Source organism: Trachurus trachurus, assembly GCF_905171665.1.
Source record: "Trachurus trachurus genome assembly, chromosome: 19".
Lineage (NCBI taxonomy): Eukaryota > Metazoa > Chordata > Actinopteri > Carangiformes > Carangidae > Trachurus > Trachurus trachurus.
The window spans coordinates 11,052,570-11,076,897 of NC_139913.1; the positions used below are offsets into that span (position 1 = coordinate 11,052,570).

Sequence of the window (24,328 nt, forward strand, 5' to 3'; positions counted from 1 at the left end):
GGGCGGATCCCCCCCTCCACACCTCTCCCCCTCCTCCCACCACCAGCAGCCGTGGGAGAGTTAAGTGTGCGCGCGGGGCTCTGCTGAGAGTTTGGAAAAGTTTCTTCTTATTGGGCAGAAACTCCAATTAAGTCAAGTTTCTCATGTCACACACGCCTCGTGCACGTGGTTGAAGTTCAGTTCAGGTTTTCCTGCAGGTTTATTCTCACGTTTTGACACATTTCAGCTCTTTTAGTTATTAAATAAACAAAAATAAACTTCTAAATACGTCTTTAACAGACACACTCTGAAGATGAGCAAAAAAGGGTTAGCCTAAATAAATTCCCATCGGCCTTAGCGGCACAACCAACATACGTCTGGTGTGATTTAAAACAAACTTTGTGAAATTAAAAGTTTGATTTTTTTTTTTTTTTTACTAGGCTACTGACCGTGCACTTGAGGCGGGGAGAGGAGAGGTCAAAGGCTTCAGTTCAATTCATGATAAAGTTAAACAGGGAAAAACAAAGTTAATCATAACTCTGCTCCTGATTTAATTACGTCATTAATTATAATATTTGAGCACGTTCTAACTATTAAAACTTGGCTATTAAAATTATGCCTGGGGAAATAATAACAAATTATTACTAATAATTACAACAATAATAGACATAGGCCTAAATGTATGACAATAATAACAGAGTATTAGTAACAATAATAGTAATGTTTTTTTTTATTTATATAAACTTTATTTTAATTAACGTGTATTAATTGAATCTGTCTTTACAAACTGCAGTAACTTTATTTACTTTTACATGAATCTAAACGCAACTTAGAGCATTAAATAAATCAAAGTGTGAACCGGTGTAAAGTTGAAAACTCTGTTTCAACAGTTTAAATCAACTGCCTTGTGCTCCAACATCGTGAAACGACATATTTACATATTTATACAGATTCAATTAGCTAAATAATATAAATAATCGACTTACTGGAAGTGGACTCGTTCTCTCTTGTGGCTTCGTTGTTTTGACCGGTGAGGTACGTGAACGCACCAGAACGCTGTTAATTAATTAATTAATTACTTAATTAATTCTTCTTCCTATATATGAGGGGGGGAAAAAAAGGTTGAGGGTATTTTATTTTGTAAAAATATCTCAGACGACACAGAATGAAAAACTTAAGCCTGCACGCGCACTTCAAACCCTCTTTAACTTTGAAGTTTTGGCCACAACTCAGATTATCTTCACTGTCGTTAAATTAAGTTCCATAGAAGCCAAAAACAACTCCGTTTGAGTAAAGAAGACAGAAAGACAGAAAGAAAGAAAGAAAGAAAGAAAGAAAGAAAGAAGAGATGACTCAGAACAGATTTGTAAGTGAGACCTCGATGTTTTTAGGTTTTTAAATGAATCAACAGATGAGATCAAATATGAAAAACAGGCGCGTACAGATGTTTTAATTGTGGACGAACACGTGGGCGTTTCCTTCACTTCAAGCCGCAGAGTGACGGCCTGACTCATCACTATCTGATCCAAACCCTCATGCGATATTTTTTTTTAAATAATACTAAAATCTCTCTCTAGCAGAAGAAGGACCTGTTGTGCTGCAGCGTTCACGAGGTTGAACAGCGAGTTTTTCAGACTGAAATATAGATTATTTACCACAGCATCAAAGTCGTTTTAAGCGCGCAATCGTGTGTGTGTGTTTGAGAGAGTGTGTGTATTATTACTGCAGGGCTAGTTTCCCTGAGGCGGTTGTACAGTTTCAGTTCAATATTGCTTTAGGATTACTGCAGCTCTCCGGCTCTTATTTTGCAACAGCCAACCTTTGAGGAGAGGCCAGAGGTCATCCGTCATCCCGGAGGTTTCGGCTGCTCGGTCCTGGAACACGATCTGTTGCCGGGACTCGACTCTGTCCGTGCGGGTAGAGAGAAGCTCCAGCACCGGGGGCCCGGCTGCAGATTGCTGTTGGGGGACTCTCTCCTGTTTACAGATGCATATTTCGCTCTTCACTTTGTGGACTCTGGCATGAGAGCAGCAGGCTCGCTCTGAATGGGCAAAATAACATGAACGATTTAATGAGCAGATATCAGCAGTGGAGAGAGGAGAGGGAGAAGAGGGCTGCTGAAATATTGTTGGCTCTTGACATTAAAAAAAAAACACAAAAGACTTTGTGAAGTTTTTCTCCTTCCTTCACCAGAGTCAGTGTGATAAATCGAAAGTACAAAGTGTCTAATAATTAAATAACTGTGCACATTCATCATCCTGCACAGTGCAGCTCAAATATCCAAGTTAAATTACAAGAAGTAAAACATTTTTTTAAGTGAACGTGGGCTTCAGAAATTCCCACTTGTTGGTTTAAATAAAGTTGAACGAGCTCTTGTGGCTAAATGTGAGACTTTTCACAGTCGGATATGAATTCACACATCTTTTTGTGTTGTGGTTTAGTGAATCAAGTGACAATTTACAGCAGGGATTCTCAGTTTAATGCATCCCGTCGACAAACAGCAGCAGAAGTAGAAATCAAACCCACAAACAAACTCCTAATAAGACGGGACAGCAGCGGTGACCCCTGCACCTCTGCAGGAGCGGATGTTGTAAACCTCGACGGGCCATCACGCAGGGCCGTGGAGGTTGGCGACGACATTCAATCTCCACACAGGTTGTGTGTAGAAGTCTATGTGTGTGTTTTTTTGTTCTCCAAACTGTAACAGCTGGCTCCATCACTCCTCTGATATGAAACTCCGTATCCGGTCAGACGCTTTACGAGGGATGCCGAGCTCTTTCAGGTTTCCCGGCCTTGGCTAAATCCCTCAGCCCCCCCCTCTCAAATACACACACACACACACTTTAATGGAGGAGGATAACAGTGAGAGAGGAAGGGTGGGGTGTGGGTGGTGCTTGTTTCTCCAAGTGCAGTGATGGAAATGTAACCAAATACCAAAACTAGGGGTGAAGGGGCGGAAGGGGAGCACATGTTGACTGACAGGTGCAGAGGTGGCCTGTTAAACAGAGCTTATTGGAGAGATGGTGATTTGTGCTTAAATTGAACATATCCACTATAAGGCTAGAACTGAAACTTAAATCCAAATATTAGGTGCAGTCTGAGTCGGCAGCACCGCCGCATAACGAGACGTGGCAGCGGCCTGTGTGTGTTTGAGGCGTCTACTTCCAGGTACACAGCCGCTCGCTCCAGTGCTGCATTCAATTCGGGGGGCCGCCCCGAAATGGATATCTAGATTGGAAACGGTGAATGGATAAATGATGACACACAAGACAGAATTACAATCACGGTGTGTTTATTGGTAGAGAGCGTTTTACCCTTGTGTCTCTCACAGGGCTCGGCTGTTCCCTCTGTTGTGGTGCGGGCGAACCGTTCTTGACATAACGCATTATGTAAATGAGCGAAGGCCCATCAGTGCGTTTGCTCAGTCGCAAAAAAAAAACAAAAAAACAATGAGGTTCATTAACTGTCAAGTAGCAGGGATCAAGTAAAAGTCAAACAATTGACAATAATCTGTTGTAGCTGCTTCAGAATGACTTTATATTTGTCCTATGTTCATATTTTCTCTTATTGATAATCAAATATAAATCTTTTGACTACACAATGTCTTCTTGTTTGCATTTATACAATGCATTAGGGTCATAGAGCTGCTGTGTGGATCCACAGCAGCAATTTACACTGTACAACATCATTGAACATCAAGTGGCGTACGACATGGGGAGGGGCAGCCGGCGGGAGGGGGGGCTGCCCCTGTGTCAATAAATACAGAATATGTACAGCACACACACAGTGAAATGATTACAACCTGATGTAACAATTCAGCGTGTTTCAGCCGCCTTTGATCCGAATCGTTTTCCAGCTCGGTGAGAAACCGCTGGCTTGAATTAAACACACAGGTGTCCGTCAGCCCGGCCCCCACCGAGCATGATGGGCAGGGGTCGTGGGGACGCAGAGCGAGTCTTTTTAGAGGTGTCAGTGACGCTTAGTTAGCTCTGCAGCGTGAGGGGCAAAGATGGCGCCGGGGACGGAGCGGCATCGGGCGGCGGCGGCTCCCTGCGAGGCTTCTTGCAGGTGAGCGCCAGCAGCAGCAGCATGGGCAGGTGCCACAGGCTGCAGAAGAACAGCTTGCGGGCGCTGTTGCGGTCGCCCTTGCGGTGGAAGCGGAAGGCCAGGTAGCTGATGTACAGGTTGATGGGGAGGGAGATGACGGGGAAGGTCCAGGTGGTGACGTCCAGCGCCGGCGCCAGGGTGGACAGGCCGATCAGACCCAGGCTGTGGCGCAGGGCCACCCGCCGGCACATGGCCGGGTGGGTGACGGACATCATGCGGTAGCCGCCGCGGGAGTAGTCCTCCCTCAAGTTCCAGCTGAGGGCGTTGAAGTGGGGGAACTGCCAGCTGTACAGGAAACCGCCCAGCAACAAAGCACCTGGGGAGGGAGACGGATGAAGGGAGAGATAAAAAAAGAAGGAGGGGGGAGGATTAATGATGCAGCCTGCAGAATCTGACGGACTAATGCAACGCTTCTTTAAAGGGATAGTTCAACATTTTGGAAAACTGGCCCATTGCCATACTCCCTATAGCCTTAGGAGTAGGTTCGTTACCTTTAATTGTCGGTGCAAGCTATTGTTAGAACGGCGGAGCAGAGGCTCATGGGATTTCTTGGTTTCCCTCATCAAACTCATCAAATACACAATCCAACAACTCCAAAACGCTTTCGTGGACAAGTTGTGACCTGCACATTCACCACACTATGAGATAGTAACGTAGCTCTGAGCAGCTCACGGCTCTGCTCCGCCATTCTAAAAATTGCTTGCACCGACAATTAAAGGTAACGAAACTATAAGGATTATGGCAATGGGCCACTTTGCCAAAATGTTGAACTATCCCTTTAATTCACACTCAGCTGCCAGTTATTAGAATATTTATGGATACAAGTGCCTAAAAACAAACACTTTGCAAAGTTTTGTTTTTTTTCAGTGTGAGATAATCTGGATATGAATAATATGAGTGTCTAACAACCAAACAGAACCACCTCTGCTCCTGCTACCCATTGAAAATGTTATGTTAGGTGCATATAAGGGCAACGCTGGAGCGGGATGAGTTGCCATGGAGTCAGTGGTCCTCTTAAAATAAACAGCAATTGAATGGAAAAGCCAGTAAATTCATTAAACCTGATGGAGAAAGAGCCACTAACTATCTGCAGCATAAACACCAACTTGTGTGAGCACCCCTCAGGGATACACAATGACACACATCTCGCACAGTTACCATAACAGATCATTTAACGTGTCTCACCAAACAAGCTGGATGAATCCCCCCCAACCTCCACACACACACACACTCACTCAGTCCGTCTCCCCACTAACTTAACATCACATTCATTGGGCTCCATGCTTTTGTCCACAGCCGCTCACAGTAAGTGCATTCAGCCTGCACAGGCACCAGAACGAGGACAACGAGCAGCACTGCAGGGATTCTGGGTCGTATGTAAATAAAGCTTTATGTAGTGTGATGTCGGCCAGTGAACGCAGCGGAGCGCAACAAGTCACAAAAGGTGTTGGAGCAGGAAACACACAGAAACGTGAGTCAACTGTGGCTGCAGCAATTATTTTCAGTGCTGATTAATTATAAAAACACATTTAATTTAGTATCATACAAGTCGACAAGCAACATGATCAATTGTTTCAGCTGTAGATTTACTGAAACCGCACTTTTGGACAAACATAACCTGACAAACTGTTAGAAAATATGTGGTTTATCTTCAACTGTGACCATTGAGCTTTGTGTTCGTTTGACAAACCCAAAGGCTGAGTATCAAAAAGGAACAAACAAGGGAGACAAATGTGGCTGCATGAATTTTTACATATTGCAGCTGCTCTTTGTCCCACACAGTGTCTGCACACAGGAAACAGCCTCAGTGCTCAGCTCTGCCACAACATGCACTTTTTGTATCAAAGGTGAGAACAGTGTCAGAACTGATGGCGCCACAGCGGTTAAATACGGACACGAGAGATGTGAGTAGAAAAGCACAAAGTGATGTTTTTAGATAGCTTCAAAAGGTATTTAATTTACACTCAGTACGTTTACATGCAGAGCTAAATCGATCTATGCGCATAGCTCCACTTGAGCGTCTGGTTCTTCTGTTCTGTCCTTGTCCCAGTTTACATGCAACAGGGAAAATTGGGTAACCGACGGTGTCCGCCTCTTCAACATAAGAGTTGTTTGTGTAGTTTCAGCGGCTTAATACAGACCACTTTCTGGTCGATTTTTCTGTCACTGAGTAAAAAAATGGAAATAAATAACTTAGACTTCAGTTCCTGACTGGAATCGCCGGTCCAGGCCGGGTTCAGGAAGAAAATAGGCTCGTTTTTTTTTTTTTTTCTTTGCCTGCTTCGTGCCGGCTTCTTCTACACTTTACGTCATCTTTACTGCTGTGAAGCATGTGCACTGCATTGTCCAGCTTCAGTCTGATTAAGGCATACACATGCAGAAGAGAATCGGTTTCCAATCGGGGTGTCTTAGTCGGATTTGGAGAAGTCCTGTATTAGTCGAGACTAAAGCATTTACATGCACTTCAGTTGTCCAGTTATCATCATCATCATCAACCTTTATTTAACCAGGCAAAAAAATTGCTAAGATTAAGTCGGACTAAGGCAAAAATTAGTTTTTTTCAACTGTCGTGTAAACTGTCAACTGGTTCTCATTTTTTTTTTACATCAAGGCCCCCTGCACTGACACAAATTAGACCATGGACAAAAAAAATTGAAACAAACACCAGAAATACACAAATATTTGTTCCGAGACTGAATAATGTTAAAGTCAATGTACGTTCAAATTAGGGCCAATTGCGTGAATTTTTGGAAACATTTTGAGAGATTTCTTGAGAAAAGAAATGTAATATTTCTGGAAAAAGGTGGTAAAATTTCGAGAAAAAGTTGGGGACCCCGTTGAGAACCACTGGTGTTAACGTACTGACTGATGTAAAGCAGAGAGAAAGCAGAACCGCTGCTGAGTGAGTCGTACCTGGGTCCAGACACCCCGTGGCGGCCGTCCAGCCCATGATGGGAGGAATGGCGCCGACCACCGCCCCCACCCAGGTGTTGGTGATGCTGAGCCTCTTGAGCGGCGTGTAGCAGCAGGTGTAGAGGAAGATGTTGAGGGCGCCCAGGAAGCCCGTTAAGGGGTTCACCACCAGCGTGAGCAGAGCCACCCCGGGGACGCCGCAGGCCAGGGCGAAGGACACGGCGTGGAGGGGACTGAAAACGACAGAGACAAAGGGAGACGAGATGTGACAGTCAGCTTAATCAGACAAAGAAACAAACATACAAAAGCAAAATGTACAAAGATGAGATTCTGATGTTGTTCTTCTTTTCATAAAAGCCATGTTGCATTACAAAGATTCAGGCAAAGACAAAAGTCCATCACGGCCACGGGGAGTCGGGACTATGCCATGATGATAAAAGTTTTGCTGTGATTGTGCAGACACAATACAGGACAGCGATAACCAAACATGCTCGACACACGTGCACAGCCATGGGGGCCACACACTGACAGTCTGCAGCCGCGCATGGCCGACTCTCAAAAACGGGAGGCTTTAGAAGAAGCTCATCTGATAAGAGTTTGTCGGAGGAGGTGGGGGGCGGGGGGGGGGATAAAAGTAGCCCTGCAAGATGAAGAGCATGTGCACACGCCGGAGATCAAAACTAGCTGAAGAAAACCACAGTGGCTCGGGCTTTTAGCCGGATGAAGATTTCCTCCTCCTCCTCCTCCCCTCATCTTTTATTGAAAGCAGTGATGGTGAGGTCTGGTTCAAATTCACCAGTAAATGCTCCATAAATTAAAGAGAGGGTAGATTAAAATCTTGACCAAACGCAGGCCTTTTTCTTCAAAAAAAGCAAACAGGGCTTTTATTTTGGTGGCGTGGCCCGAGCGGGAAGATTGCTACATTAATGTGATTAGTGGTGTTATGTCTGTTTTATGTGGGCTGAGGTGGGGCCGCGCAGGCTGCCTATGGGCTGTTGACAGTCTGGCAGTGGGTTGGGCTCAGCGGGGGTCATGTGGGGAGGGAGGGGGGGGGGGTGCAGTGCGTCACATGTCCTGAGGCCGGTCCACTGTCCTCTGCCGCCGCAGTCATAACGTCAGGTGGGTGAAGTCAACGCAGAAAGGCAGGGATGTGGGCAGCCGGGTCGGACCACAACCAAAGCCATGGATCCCCGATGTTAAACAGCAGGTAATGAGTCAGGGAAACAGGAAGATTCCACTTAAAACTCGGTGACCTGTTAAATACTCCGGTGGTAAGGAACTGCAGTGAGCCTAAACAATACAGAGCCTTTAGGGAGCAAAGTGAAAAAATACTGGGGACAGGCTTCGGATTACAACCCTCTCTCTGTGGCCACAAGAGCAAAAAAAAAAAACAATTTCCCCTGAATACGAGTGGAAAAAGAAATGGAGGAAAAATGCTAAATATGGATAAGATGGTAAACAACAACAATGAGAGCTGTAAACGAGTTCACGTATCGGCGCTGAGAGCGAGATTGAAGTGAATTAAACATTAAACTCTTCCGTAGCACAGCGCATATTCGGCCATAAAAAAAATCATTATCTCACCCCCCCACCATGATTCAGACATTCAGGAATACAGTCGTTTAAAAAAAACAAAAAAAACATAGTCGCTAAAGTTCATTTCTGACCTTGGAAAAAGTAGTTTGAGAAGAAAAGACATGAAAACCCTGAGATGAAGCTTGAAAGCACAATAGAGAGCTGGAAAATTCACTAACTTTTAAAACAGAACGTGACTGACAACAACAGAAAGACACTTGATGAGGAGACAAACACTACGCTACATGTGTCTTCAACTTCCTGACACTAAAAAAAAAAAAAAAAAAAAACATCTTTTATGCTGCTTCTCCCGGCTAAGCTGAGAGTTATTCGCCATCACCACCACATGTGGAGGGACTCACATTCTGCAAAACCACAACAGACGTGTGCAGGACTGTGATCCACGTTTTACAGGAGAACAATAAAAGGTGGGGAAGATGATACACTATAGTAGTTCCCGACATAAAACGGCTAAGTATTGCTAACATCATACTTGGCAGAGGGATGTGTGGGGGAAGGGGATGGAGGGGGGGGCATCATTTGACTCATAAAAAGCCTCGTTCTGGAAACAAGATGGAAAATGTGTAAAATACGGCCTTTTGATGAATTGTTTGACAGGACGGTCCGGCCTCCCATCTGCTGGCCGTCTCTACGCGAGACGCTGTAAGTGTGAGGGGAGCGAGAGTATAAAGTTTCTGTGTGTCTCACAGACACACACACACACACACACTCACACACACTGCCTTTTGTCAGGGGCACACTAAAAAGCCGGAGAGAAGAGGCTGTGTTTAGACAGTCGGAGCACATCTTCAATCACCAGCTCAACAGCAGGAGAGGCCGCGTTTAAACAGTGTGTCAATGGAGAATTCCTCCGACTGGGACCAGAGATAGCTGCGGGTCACGGCTCAGTTATGATACCGACAGGCTGCTCGCTCATAAACTTACTCTGTTAATGGTACAAATTAGCCGGCCACAGAGGTATGTATGTATGTGTGTGTGTAGCTTCCTGGAGCTGGCTGCCTGTGAACTCAACTGGTTGTGAAAAGTGTTTCATTGTCTTTTCAAGTTGTTTTGTTTTTGTTCCTCCTGATTGAATGAAAATGAGAGAGGTTCTGTAGGGGAGGACATTTCCTAACAACGACATTTAGGGGTGGGGGAAAAAAATCAATATAGCAAAGTATCGCAATGTTTTGTATGGCAATATTGTGTCGATATACAGACGCCAAGTGTCGATCTGAACAGACTAAAAAAAGATGTTAACAAAGTTTTCATTTGGAGACATCACTTGCAGTTGAAAAAAGCTGCAAATTGCAATATTTGCAATATCACAATAATATCGTATCCAGATTAGGGACGTCACAGTTACTCGTTTTCACATTTAACCGCGGTATTAAACGCCACGGTTAATTAATCATAAAAATTCCCGAATACTGTCACTTTCCCCCAAAAAATGATGTTGGAACCATGTCGGCAGATTAACGCAACTTGCATGGAATGACAACAAAGTTACACAATACACAACTTTGTTTGCATTCGTTAAATTACGTTAATGTCAGTCTACCTAACGTAGCATTGAATTGGTAGGAATTTAAATGTTAGCGTGTCATTTGTAACAAAAAAAAAGAATTGAAAAAAACTTTAATATTTGGTAGAGATGAGAATTAATGACTTTAATATTTCAAACATTTCCCCTGGGGGATTAATAGTTGGTCATTATTTATTAGATACTTCTAATATTTTGTGTATATAATTAGTAATTATATTTTGACTGTATTTGATTTTACAGATTCAGTGTTGTGAAATTAATTAATGCATAATAATCATGATAATCGTAATACCATAATTATTTCTCACACAATAATCGTACCAAGGAAATCTGTAATTGTGACATCCCTAATCGAGACACAAGTATCCTGATAATATTGTATCACAGGGTCTCTGGTTATTCCCACCACTATTGACAATGTGTGGTTGTTTTCAGGGTTTTTGTGGGTCATGAATGTGTGTGTGTGTGTGTGTGTGTGTGTGACAGTTTCCTAGAAATGTGCAGGGGCATGTTGGAGCATCCAGTTCAAGGCAGAGGTCATCTGTCATTTCAGCAGTGGAGGCAGAAACGTCAGACAGACTACACCCTAACCTCCACTTCATCCCTCGTCCTCCTCGACCTGGCAACAAGCTCACGTTACACCTGACAGGTGTCCTGCAGAGGATCCTCACTGCATGTGTGTCTCTGGCAGCGTTCAGCCTCCGTCCTTCACTGTTTCTCACTCACACACACACACACACACACACACACACAGCTGGTGATGTGTGCCAATGCCATAATAAGTCAATAAGTAACGCTGGAACAGAAGTACAGTATGTAAATCAATACTGGATGTGCGCTGAGTACCACTGTTTTATTCAAGCTTCATTATAATAAAACACAACACCAACAACACCCACCAGCTCTGACACCACAGGCTGTTATGTCACGTTTCACTCCCTGCAACAAAAACCCGTCCCTCAGTGAGACCGGGGAACTTTTGACATTGGTCCGGTATGAAGTGCACAAAAAGCAGCTTGGATGGCTCAGCAGCTGTCACGTAATGTTGCCGCGTAGCCACGGCTCTGAACCCAACTCCAGCTCATGCTGCGCTCTTGCTTCTCTCTCTCCTTTTGCACACTCTCCAGCAATTTTTCTTTTTTTTTTTGAAGCAATAAACGGTGCAGAGGGAGTCAGTGTGTCAAGTATGTCGTGAGAAAAACGCCGTTAAATAAGCAGAGAAGCTGAAAAAGCTGTACCTGATCTGTCCTCTGACGAGTGGACGGTTCTTTGTCCGGTTCATGTTGGAGTCAAAGGGCACCTCGAAGTACTGCGGAGACAGGAGGACGAAGGCGGTTAATGCGGGAGACACATAAACACGGCACAATGACACACAGTGTTCCACATTCAGACTGAAAACAAAAAATGTCATAACTCCAAACGCTGCAGGAAACAATGAAAACTCATCACGCTGGGCTGTAAAACTGCAGTCAGAGATTATTTTATGGGCAGTTAAAAGTATTTTTATGCGTGTGCTTCTTGCACACCTCCTACACTGCAGCTCTGAAGGTACAAGAGTGCTTTTAGAGGATTCAGATTTTGTTGTTTTTAATAGCGGTGAGGTGCAAAGCTTGGGCTGGCAGAGAGGGGATCCAGTCACTCTGAATATGGCGGAGCAAAGATGGACGACTTCCACCGCTGCTTCATATACGAGTCCTTCTATACAACATCTGGACAGAAACAAAGCGAAGGAAGTCGCTTAAGACACGGTCACAGCAAATCTCTGAGCCAAACGGTCACCCTGCACCTTTGGGAGGGAGTGTACTGGAGGTGGAAGGTGGAGCTGTTGGGTGGGAGATGGTGGCGGAGGGGTGGTGGGGTTCTGGGATACAACTATGTGAAAAACTACTTATACTCCTGTTTTATGATCTGCTCTGGAGGAGTATGCTTCAAAGTGCTCCCATGAGATTGGCAATGTGTGACTTAAATGCAAACACATGGGGTGCTTATATGCAGGAACTGGCTAATCTATGTGTGTGTGTGCGTGTGTGCACGGGGCAAACTCACATAAATGTGTGCATTTCCCTTCCTGCATAAGAGCCTTTAACTAATGAAGAAAACAGATAAAGCACTTAAGACTTGGGAATATCAAGAGCCATCTCCTCTGATATATGGTTCACATAAAATGTCTAATAAACAGATAATCCACTTTTCTCTGCTTAAACCCCAGTTTCCAGATTTACTGCGCTCATGACATCGGAAAGCCACCATTTTATTAAAGAACCCCCCCCACCCCCGCCCTCCTCCCTCTGTGGAGGGCATTGCATTTCATATTGTATAGATTTTTTATTTTGAATTTTGAAGTACATTAGGGGGCGTGGGCTGCACCATTAAGGCCTGATGCACACAGATATCTCACATTACCCGGCTGAGACGTCGCCGAGTCACGATCCAAATGCAGAAGAAAAAAGATCAAACGCTGCTGATAACTTTGAAATTTGGCCTTTTTTTTTTTTAAATGAGGTTGCATCAGGTTTTGGAGGTTTTTTGGGGGGAGAGGACACATTAAACCTCGACAACAACGCTACGAAATGACTCCGCTCAAATGCTAAACACGATTCTCCGTCTGGGCCGCCGTTTTTTTTTTTTTTACATTACCTCTCATCCTGATTTGCATGAGCCCATTAGAGAAGTTTGTCAGGACGTCGGGGGCTAGAAGTGGCTCATAATGACATTTAGCCAAAGTGCAATTGTGCTATTATTTTTGCATTATTTTGGAGATAAAATTAGCAGAGTAATATAAGAAGCAGAGCCTTTGAAGTGAACGGGGAAGTAGAAGTCTCAGAGTTTTGGACTCTGCTGTATGTTATTTGGCTGAAACTGCTGCAGCACTAAAACCTCCTCAACCAAGCAGAGTCATTAAAATTAACTCTCTTCATTTGCTCCAAAGAAAATCTTCTGCTCCCTTCCCTTTTTTCTTTTTTCTTTCTTAGCTTCACTTGTCATAGAGCTGAGCTGAGCTGAGCTGGGCCTGACTGGACTGGACTGGACTGGGCCAGGCTAATGCGCAGCTGTGTATGCGGCTGTGGGACCCCAAAGGCCCAGACTGAGGTGTTAATTCTATTTCCTGGGTCAGGAAATGCGTCAGGAGGTCAGGGGCCGTATGAGACAGAGAGGGAGAGAGAGAGAGAGAGAGAGAGGGAGAGAGGGAACTGCACTTTGTGGCCGGGGCCAGAGTGGAGCAGCGGTGGAGCAGGCCTCAGGCAGGCCCGGGGCCAAGCTCGCTGCAACACTGCTCACATAAAATGGATCCACTTAGTTTCCAATAACATCATCCCACATGTTTAAGAAAAAAGAAAAGAAAAGAAAAGAAAAAAGACAGAGCCTGATAGCGTGCAGCACAACAGTGGTCTGTGCATTGTGCACTAGACACCTGTGCAGCAAATGAGACGAGGAAGAAAGTTCACGGAGGGGGAAAGAAGAAAAAACACATTATCTACAGTGTTGCTGTTGTTTGGACGGACCTGTCGCGTGTTTACACGGATGATTTGATGTGAATGTCAAAGTCAGCGGCTCCGCCTCTCTGCGTGCGCTGCGCTGTCAATTCAGTTTGTCCACTGCTGCTCTGGTTCCTCCCTCTCTGCCTTTTAAGTCAGAGTGCCTCATCTGGTTCGCATCAGTGGCTCCCTCGGCCCATGTCATTATTTCCGCCCAACACTGCCATGTGTTACAGTGATGGCATTAAAGTAACTGGGCCATGTGTGATTTCTGTGTGTGTGTGTGTGTGTGTGCGTGCGTGCAGCTACAGGTAGGTCTAAGACGCTGCAACGGTTCAGAGTGCATCACTTTAAATTTGATGGATTTTCACAGGTCTTGAGTTTAGTGAGTTGACATGACATGAGGTGGTTCTGGTGTTTAGTCCAGAACAGACCAGACCAGGATAAACTAGTCTAGTGTATATTTACTGACAAGCTGATAAATACTGATAAAGGGGAATAAAAATATACTAAAAAGTGTCTTATCATTTATTGTCATGGGCATAATATTTAGGAAAAAAATACACAAAATAAAATTAACCTCTGCTCATTTAAGAAAGATTACAGATAAAAGTTTGATTAAATATAATAATCAGATATATCACAAGCTTAATAAAATTGTTTTAAATAGTGTGTCTAGATACACTGCATTACATTTTAATGTTTCTAACCTAGTGCCATTTAACACAACCCATTAGAAGCTTTATTTTACAGCTTTGCTTTAGATTTTTTCCCCAAAAAATATCTGATTTGTTTATTTCAGTATTTTTATAAATAAACAGATAAAAAGTGAGAGAAAAGCGAGTGTCAGTGGGTTTTGGACATACTTTCAACAGCCTCTCTTCATCTTCAGCATAAACAATAAACTAATGTTCAAATTCTATTATCACATCTTCAAGTGAAATCTTCATTATCATATCTAATTTAAACTGCAGGTGAGTTTGCAGAGCTAAATATGACATGTTTCATAGGCAGTGTGTTTAAACAAAGCTTTGAATCTGGATTGAGGATATAAATCCATCAAACTTGCCTGGATCAATACGGACTCCAATACATGGATACAAGGATCTAGGAGGATATACACAACGAGATGGCCTGTGCAACTGAACCGGAAGTTATGGAGAGTCTGGCTGCTGCTCTCAATTATGGCCACGAACACACTCACACAAAACCCCATAACTGTAGGGGCAATTATCTGCCAGATGATGAGGACTGAAAACAGGCGAGAGCAAAGTGAGAAGCAAAGACGAGGGGGTGTTCAGCTGCCAGACCCTCCGAGCTATCAAAGACAGAACGTGATCCACCGCCAACCACCCGGGCTGAATTGATAACAGGCTGCAGGCAGGCAGGCAGGCATTTCCTATTCCTGGGTAGAGGCTGAGGAAGATAACTTGGCTTTGTACCGTGGTGACGCCATGAACAGCATCTACAGTGGCATCATGCAAAGGTTTGGGCACCCCTGGTCAAAATTCATGTTAATGTGAACAGTTCAGCAAGTGGAAGATGAAATGATCTCCAAAAGGCATAAAGTTACAGATGACACATTCCCTTTACATTTTAAACAATATCGTTTTGTTTTCATCTTTTACATTTTCAAAATGACAGAAAAGGAAAAGGGTGCATAGTTAATAGTAGCCCCCCCTTTGGAAACTATCACAGCGTGTACCGTAAATAGTAAATATCTTGTCTGATACCTTGGTTAAAGTTATCCGAGAGCTCAAGTCTCCTGGGTTTCCCATTCTTTTGCAGGCTGCTGCTTTGTTTCCTCTTTTCACACAAAATTGTAGAAAACAAAAATAATAATACACTGATGTTGCTTAAAATATTGGAAAACAGTGTTTCTTGTTTAACTTTATGCCTTTTAGAGATCATTTCATCTTCCACTTGCTTAACTCTTCACATGAACAGAAGTTTTGACCATGGGTGCCCAAACCGTTGCATGATGCCACTGTGTGTGATGAATGTGAAGTGAAACATAAAGGTTGTTTATTTTGTAACTAGGGCTGCAACTAACGGATATTTTCATTATCGATTAATAGTCGATTACTTAAACGATTAATCAATTAGTTGTTTGGTCAATGAAATGTAAATTTTTTTTTTGAAAAATGTCAATTAATTTCCCAAACCACAAGACGACGTCCTCCAATGTCTTGTTTTGTCCATAAACCAAAGAGGTACTCAGTTCATTGTCATAAAGGAACAAAGAAACCAGAATGTTCACATTAAAGAAGTTGAAATCAGAGAAGAATTTTGACTATTTTTCTTTAAAAAAAACTACTCAAAGTGATTTTTCGACTATCAAAATAGTTGTCGGATAATATTATAATCGATTACGGTTCAATGAATCGATTAATTGTTGCAGCTCTAATTGTTACTACTTTAATAAAGCACCACCAGTCACTCCTTGTGCTCCCCAGTGGGACTCAGGTTGCCAGATCGGACCAGCCCCACACGACAAGCACACCTCCGATCTGCCAGCAAAAAAAACACAGGGAAGTGCAGTGAAGGTCGACACGGTCGGTAACTATGCAGCGTGCGTTTACTGTGTTTACACGAGTGTGCTTAAAGAATACACACAGCTGAGCAGCTGTACGGCTTTGGCTCACAGGAACGTCAGGCGGCCTTAACGGCTCGTCTCTCCCGCTTTGCCGAGTGAAACCCAGGTGGCTGGGGCTAAACCCAACAATGAGACCAAGTCATCACTTGTCAGCGAGTCAACTGTGTTGCGCGTTGGCGGAGAGAACGCGGAGAGTCGAACCTGGGGCGGCGCTCCGATAACGTGAGCCAAGTCTACTTAAAAGGGCTCGAGGGCTCTCAAAGCCCCTTCAGCGCCGACTGTGAACGCTCTCTGATCAGCCACTTGACAAACAAGCAGTCAAAGATTTACATAGATTAAGCTGTCCTCAGAAGTCAATTCAATGGTCCTGGCAGACTTTCAAGTCAAATGAAAGAAAAGGAAAGGAAAAAAGGCATGCAACCTGACTGGTCACAAGCAGAGGGAGGGGGGAAAAAAAAAAGCTGGTAAAGGCCGACCAACACTACTTTCAAGGTGTTTTAGTGGTAGATGTGGGACTGCTGCTGCTGCTCCGTCTCTCTGAAATGCTATTGATGTCTCTGGAGTCACATGAATGGTCTTGAAACTATGTGAGCAATGCTGAGATTTTGCGACAGAACCTGTTAAACCCTTCTAAAGTACTTATTAAACTGTTAGCATGAACCTGTGTGAGTGCGTGAGAGGATGACAGAGGTGCAGAGATCGAAAATGTGCAAGAAAGAGAAGAGATTGTAACCGGGGGGGTGGGTGGATGGGTGGCGGTTTGTAAGCAGAAGAAGCTGAGACCAGATGTATAACATGATATTATGGATTCAGCTACAAGTGTGAGATGATATGTAATCACATTTCTGGTTAGTAAAAACTGAATACAGATGCATTAACAAAACAAACTGAAGCATCTAATGCCAAAATCCAATCACCTCGCCCCCCATCAGCTGGAAAAAAGAGCAATATTTATTTCACAGTATCTTCTGCAGAGGTGAAAGCACAAACAGGAGAAAACGTCTGGGTCTGGTATGCTGCGTATGGACAGCTGGCAGATGTTTTCAGGGGTGGGGGTGGGGGGTGGATGTGTGTGTGTGTGTGGGGTTCCTTGCCCTCTGCGATCCTTTGATGTGATGATATGATCTGGGATCATCTGGCGTGATTAGACATGAAAAGCTCAGATTGTTTGCGCTGCTTTAATCCATTAGAGGGGAAATCAGGAAAAACAGGACAAACTAATTCACACAACACACGAGCCACGCATGTTGTTGGTTTTTTTTTCTCGAAACCGTGCGGCCCACATTTTCATGTCGGCACAGAGACGCTCGTTCGCTTTCAGACCTTCAAAATAAAAGCCAAGCTGAAAAACACCACGTTCTTGTTCTCTAACTGCTGCTGCTATACATTAATGTCTCATTTGGCTCTTCCTGAGCTGGAGGCTGCAGTTCTCCGTCCGGCCAAAGAGAGGATCACGTCTCCCCCTTTTCGGCTGCGTGCTGTACCCACACATCTTCTCCCTCTCTTTATAGTGGTCTGTGTGTGGAGCGGTTGGCAGCCGTTCAGCTGGCACAGCTTCTCCCTTGATTAATGGCCCGAGTGTGAGACAGTGAAGTGCTAAACTGTCCTCATGTTAATCAGCCAATTAATGCCGTGCAGAGCCGCATTACCTCTGCCCTGCCGATAATCAGTCCCTTTGCCTGTGAAGATACGGGCAGGGAAAGCTGGGAAAGCTTATACTGCACCGAGGCAGAGGCATGCCCTCCTTCTCTCCCTCTCTTCCTGGGCCGGGAAGCGAGGGAAAGAGCGGGTGGGACAAAAAGAGGATGAAGTTTGAAAACAGGGAGAAACAGAAAAGGCCGAAGGTAAAAGAATTATCTTCCATTCTGCTTGTCTGATCAGAGGAGGCTTTGGCGGCTGCTGCTTTACCTCCGTATAGAAAAGTATCTGTTGCAAAGCTGAAGATAAATGAGCGTCATCACATGGAGGACCGCCTTAAAGGGATAGTTCAACATTTTGGCAAATTGGCCCATTGCCATAATCCCTATAGCTTTAGGAGTAGGTTTGTTACCTTTAATTGTCGGTGCAAGCTATTTTTAGAACAGCAGAGCAGAGCCGCGAGCTGCTCAGAGCTACGCTACGGAGGCTAATGGGATTTCTTGGTTTCCTTCATCAAACTCATCAAATACACAATCCAACAACTCCAAAACACTCTTGTGGACAAGTTGTGACCTGCACATTCACCACGTTATGAGGTAGCCTAATAACGGAACATTATGAGTCAGAGTTGTTTTCGAGGCAAATGCAGAGACTGCTCGCCAAAAAACTGTCCCCAACGGGCAAACGCATCAGCGGTTTCGCATGAATTTACCTCGAAAACAACGTTCCGTTATTATCTCATAGCATGGTGAATGTGCAGGTCACAACTTGTCCACAAGAGCGTTTTGGAGTTGTTGGATTGTGTATTTGATGAGTTTGATGAGGGAAACCAAGAAATCCCATTAGCCTCCGTAGCGTAGCTCTGAGCAGCTCGCGGTTCTGCTCCGCCGTTCTAAAAATAGCTTGCACCGACAATTAAAGGTAACGAACCTACTGCTAAGACTATAGGGATTATGGCAATGGGTCAATTTGCAAAAATGTTGAACTATCACTATAAACCACTAGGCCGGGGGTGTGGTGTGGGGTGTGGGGGGAATATGATGCCACGGTTCATCATGCATGCCTCATGTGTCGCATCGCATCACGGCTTTCATCATTTATGCTGCGTCGTGACCAAGCCACAGTGCCTCCCAGTGTGAGTGAGGACTCTGGTTACGAGCTGGACGGCAGCGAGCACCACAACAGATCCTGAGGTCTGAATGATCAAGAGAACGATATATATTTCATTACAGGTTATGTTTATTTAATGTCACATTGTAAAACCTTTGGACTTAACCTTGTTGCCAGAATCCTTTAGAGAAAGAGCTCCAGTTTGAATATTAAACTTAAGAGAGGTACTTGCCAAAAAAAGCCAGACACTGGGCCACGCTGGCTGACACGTTGGTTTTCATTCTACTGTAAACATATCAACTGTGCAAACAGCACAGATTCCTTTGTTGGAGAGCTGACCGGCCATAATCTCCCGTCTCCGCCTGATAAGTCAACGCTCCTGCAGAACTAATGAGGCCGTATCACTCCAGTTCCTGATTACCATTAACTGTGCACACACTTGAGTGCTTTCCATTCAGCCTTGCATACTGTGGGAAAACATATCAGTGAAAGCTGAATAGATAGAACTGGTCTGTGTGTGTGTGTGTGTGTGTGTGTGTGTGTATGTGTGTGGTCACTTGTTTAAAGAGAAATAAACAATCCTTTTCGCCGTCAGTGGGCATTTACGAATAACTGCGAGGGTGCGCCTGACATGACCAGCGAGTTTGGAAGCCTCTCGACAGTTTGGGTGCAGTTGCATGATGGTGTGTGTGTGTGTGTGTGTTTAGATTGTTTTGTCCACAGCTGTGCAGTCTGACCGGAGGGGTGTGAATGTGAGCGTGTCAGCTTCGACGCTGCCGCGATACGACCGCTCCCTGGAGGATCGGGAAGAGACGTACAGTACTCCCATTTTTTTGGAAGTCTGAGGTGATAAGGAGTGGATGCGTATGAAAGCCTTCACTGTTCTCCCACAGAGTGACAGCAGCCGTCGGCACCTCGGCAGTATTTGGATTTGTGGCAGTGACCTGTAGCTAAAATGTAGACGGCGCTCATTCAACGGGCCTTTCAAAACAAAATGATGAAGGCGGCGACACAGTGAGGTCTAGATCTGTGTGCAGCCAGCGTTTTACCTAATAAAGATATTAGATTCAAAGTCAGGATCAAGGAGAACAATCTATTCATCTTTCAGTAAGCTAAACTGTACCTGGTACATCCTGACATGTATTATTATTATAAAGAACAACACACACAGCTGTGATTCCCAGTGTTTGCACAATCAACGCCTCTAACAGGAAGTGTATTTATTCTCTTAGGTTTTTATATAAGATAACATTATCTTGTAATAACAAAATAAACATACGTCATATTCTGTTTCCCTCTTGTTTGTGGTAACTGCTGCTGTGTGTACCTTCACACACACCGCCTGCTTTTCCTTCGAGGCAAAATCATTTCTGCAAACATCCTACAGATCCTGCAAACTAAACACAGCAGCTTTACATTGTCCAGCCGGTATCTTGGTTCCTCCCACTAACTACACTTCTGATAACACACAAGCACACAAGCTCTGGTTGCTACATGAGCAAAGTAGTGTGGTTCAGGGACAGAGCATGGGAAAAGATAATACTCCCGCTCTAATGTGACACATGTGCAAAGACGTTTTTGAGGTTTTGTCTCTTGACTCACTGCTGGGGAGAAAACCGACTAACAGACTTGAATCACGTCCTCGCAGTGCTTGACAACCAGCTCCTTCTTGACCCAAACAGGAAAAGACAAAGAGCACGGGGTGAGTGACCTCATAAGGAAGACGATGGGAGAACTCTTCAACCATGAGATTGATTTGTTGTTAAATAAAATTAAATAAAACACTACAAAACAGTTGAATTTCCTGCTTATAAACCAGAGAGAGCTGCGGTTTCCCACCTGTAAACCCAGATTAAGACCTCATGTCCCGCTGCGCTAACCCTCAGGGAACGGGGAACTGTGTTTATATGGAGGCTGATGCACCCAGCACAGTAAACAGTGGCAGAAAAAGCAGCTGGAGTAAATAATTCATCCATGAGTTTCAATCTTGTTTGCTGAAGCAAATGGGAGGAGACTGTGTGAACGGGGTAACAAAGTTCCTGTCAGAGTCTGCCCCCCCCCCCCTCCTCCTCCTCCTCCTCCATCCCTCTCTCTGCCATATTCTCAGTGTCCCCTCGTCTCTCCCGCTGTCCCTTCAAGTGGAAAGGCGACCGGTTAGCTTTTTCGACGGGTTGGAGAAGTGAGCTGTCAACCGCCTGTCCCTGCGAACGTGACGGAAATCTTTCCTGTCAGGATGTGGCGTGACACCGCTCCCAGTGTGTCCGCGCAGGGAACAAGACTAAGTGCTGGGATAGCTCCACTGTAGTATATGAAACCATGACGCTGCTTCAGCTGAGATAATTGACAGAACATCAGAGCACAGCGGTAAAGTCATCCGACTTAATACCTGAAAATGCGACTTTTTTCCATTTTTTTATTAAATTTAAAACAAATAATGTAGTGAGCTGAATATCTAAAAAGTACATCACTCTACCGTATCATGACATCTGCTTCCTGGGTGCATCACTTTGTCTGTCTCCTTAAAGCTGGGGTTAAAAGCACATCTCTTTGTCTATTGCATAAAAGGACATACCTCTTAAACAAAGACAGCAATTTCAAAGTGGTAAAGTGCCATTAAAACTGTGGGCTGCTGAAATTGGAGGCACTCTGGCCCCACCCATCCTGTCTCCTCATAAGCAATTATTACAAGAGAGAGGCACACAGATAAAAAGATCTGGATGCAGCAGAAAGGAGAAAAGCGCTAAAGCATAGGATACCACCCCAAACACACACACACACTTCACACACTTGCATGGCTCAGATGGCGGAAATGTTTAATCCCTTTGATCTGGGCAAGTTAGACAAAGACAGAGTAACATATGGTTACAACACACCCAGCTGTCTATCATTTTCATATCGATTAAAGTCGTGTGGGTGTAAAATGAGGTGGGGACACAGCAGTGGTTACTAGAATAAGTGACTATATGGCGACATTAATGGTTTTCAGCCTGTAAAACACAGGTGTGAGACTTGGAGACTGTTTCCTGTGTCGACGGTGGCTGCTGTTTCTTTTCTTCTTCTTTTTTTTGAGCCCCTGTGAGTAGACACATGAATGATCATACAAGGTTATTCTTTTATCACATGCCTCCTCCAAAAAAAAAAAAAAAAGTGAAGTAATGGAAAAGTAAAATACAGTTTACCTTGAGCCACTAATTTAAGGAATGTATGAAACAACAGAGCCTTAATGACAGAAGCCACTTCAAAGCTGAGTGGAGCTACACAGCCACGCTTACAGACGACGCGTCGCTTTTGTTTGTGGCCTGACGGTGCAGCGGTGTCTTTTAAAAGCCGGCTTGCAGGAGAGAAAACAGTTATCAAGACATACAGTATGGAGGGGTAAAGCTGTGTTAGTGTGTAGACGTAAACAGAGAAAGAAAACTAAGTGTGGCTCTTCAATCCCTCTGTGATCCCCATGCAGGGTTAGAGAGCACTGGTGGCTCATACACCAGAGCTCGCACACACCCAGACACACACACACACACACACACACACACTTTGATCTGCGTTGTGGACGGTAATCAACAGTTAGTACATGACAGAGTCTGACTGCCATGCCATCATCATACGGCTGCAGATCAAACAGACCAGAGAGGGACCGCACCCAACCCAGCAGGACGCCTTCCTCAGGTGAGACAGGGATGAGATGACTGGTGGTGAGGAGCAGGTGGGAGGAAGAAGAAGGAGAAGAAGAAGAAGTAATGGCTGCACTCAAGAAAAGAGACAAAGGCAGACCTGGCTGTTTGTGCCTCTGTAACGCAGCTGCCAAACATAACGGCTGTGAAAAGCTTGGGAGGAGATGTTCAAGAGCAGATTGCTGGGCAGGAGTCCAGGCACAAAAGGAGGTGTGTATCAAAAAATATACATGGTAATGAAATAAACCTGATAAATTTCAATAATAAGTTTAGTAACTGAAGAAAATGTGGAAAAAAACAACAACTAAAAAAAAAGTAGAAAATAGCCTCTGGACTTTTATCTTCTGCATCTCACTTGATTTTAAGCACCTAGACTGACATGAAGCTTTCACTGAATACAGAATAACACATAAACATTAATATAAAACTAGGAAATAACAGCCAGGAGTCCTCCTCCGTCACCTGGACGGGTCATTCACTGCTTCGATCAAAAGACAAACATTTATTTCCACAATCACTGTTTGAGCAGATAATCTGACCTCATATCACCCGATACCCGATAAAGAAAATATAGGCCTACACCAGTGAGACGTACACTCTAACTTTGGTCGAGATAAATTAACACATTAACCAAAACACTGGACTCAAATCAACGATTTTCAACACTCAACAAAACACATTTAATGTTGGGAAACGGAACAGATTGAAATGAGTGAAACCACTTGTTTCAGACATGTTTAATGCTCAGATTGTTGTGTTTCAGTCAAATAGTTTTATCTAATCAGCTGAGCTGCACCTGCAGCATGCACAGTGAAAACACACCTTCATTCTTTATTCATATGCATGAAAGGCACGATAACACAAATATTAGGAGGAGATATAATGTGGTTCAAAGTGCAGTGAAGGTGAAATGTAAGGCTTATTCAGAACTGATCTGTATTTAAGGGATAGAGTGATAGAGGAAGAATGAAAAAAAATAAAAGAAAAACAGAGTAATCCATCAAAGTCGTGTCAAATAGACAAGAAAAGCAACAACATCTTGATGTGTCAGTTTGCCAACAGGGAAATGACCAGCTGAACACATAAATGCTAATCTGGGTTTAATTAATGCCGCCACGAGCAAGCTTTGAGATAATACATCACCAAATGGCAAGATGGGAAGCCTAACGAGTTTAACCCTTCATCTGCCACTTAAAAACCATATTCCCTGTTCCCATTTAGAAAACCTGGTGATTTTTGGGCCAAAAAAAAAAAAATTTTAGATTTTTTTTTTGCATCTGTGGGACACACCCAGGGCTCGGGGGTAAAAGCCTTGGTGTAGCTGCTGGTAACCAGTTTGTTTTCCGGCGCCGATGCCCTCGCCCCAAAAAGCTTCTGGGTTTGAATCAAATTAGCATGCAGCGTTGGCTCGCGGGCACGCCATAAACAGGGCTGCTTTTGTTAATTATCCACGGACCTCAGCGGTACAAAGAGTGTTCCCTACTTGCCTTTGGCTAAGTTACCTTCGGATAGAGAGAGGGTAAAGTTGAGTTTCATGGAAAAAAAAAATGTACACAAACACCGAAGTGTGATGTCTTAAAAAAAAGAAGATACCCTCGTCTTTTCCTGAATCGAAAGTGGAAAGAGGCAGTGTTATAATCAGCCGTGCAAAAAACAAATAACGTTCTCTACTTTATTCTTTATTATTTAGCTGTGATAAAACCAGATTTGTCAGGGT

At 44.1% G+C, this 24,328-nt stretch overlaps 1 protein-coding gene across 1 annotated transcript in view; it reads right to left on the reverse strand.

Moving 5' to 3' along the window:
• Nucleotides 1-3,270: 3,270 nt before the first annotated feature.
• Nucleotides 3,271-24,328, reverse strand: part of cox10 (cytochrome c oxidase assembly factor heme A:farnesyltransferase COX10) — a 39,758-nt gene continuing 18,700 nt past the window's right edge. Inside the window, exons 5-7 of the mRNA XM_083993736.1 lie at nucleotides 11,359-11,429; nucleotides 7,000-7,232; nucleotides 3,271-4,402 (exon numbers count right to left, since the gene is read on the reverse strand). Coding sequence (XP_083849862.1) covers nucleotides 3,963-4,402; nucleotides 7,000-7,232; nucleotides 11,359-11,429 — 744 coding nt within the window. The 3' untranslated portion in view covers nucleotides 3,271-3,962. The remainder of the gene's footprint in view (nucleotides 4,403-6,999; nucleotides 7,233-11,358; nucleotides 11,430-24,328) is intronic.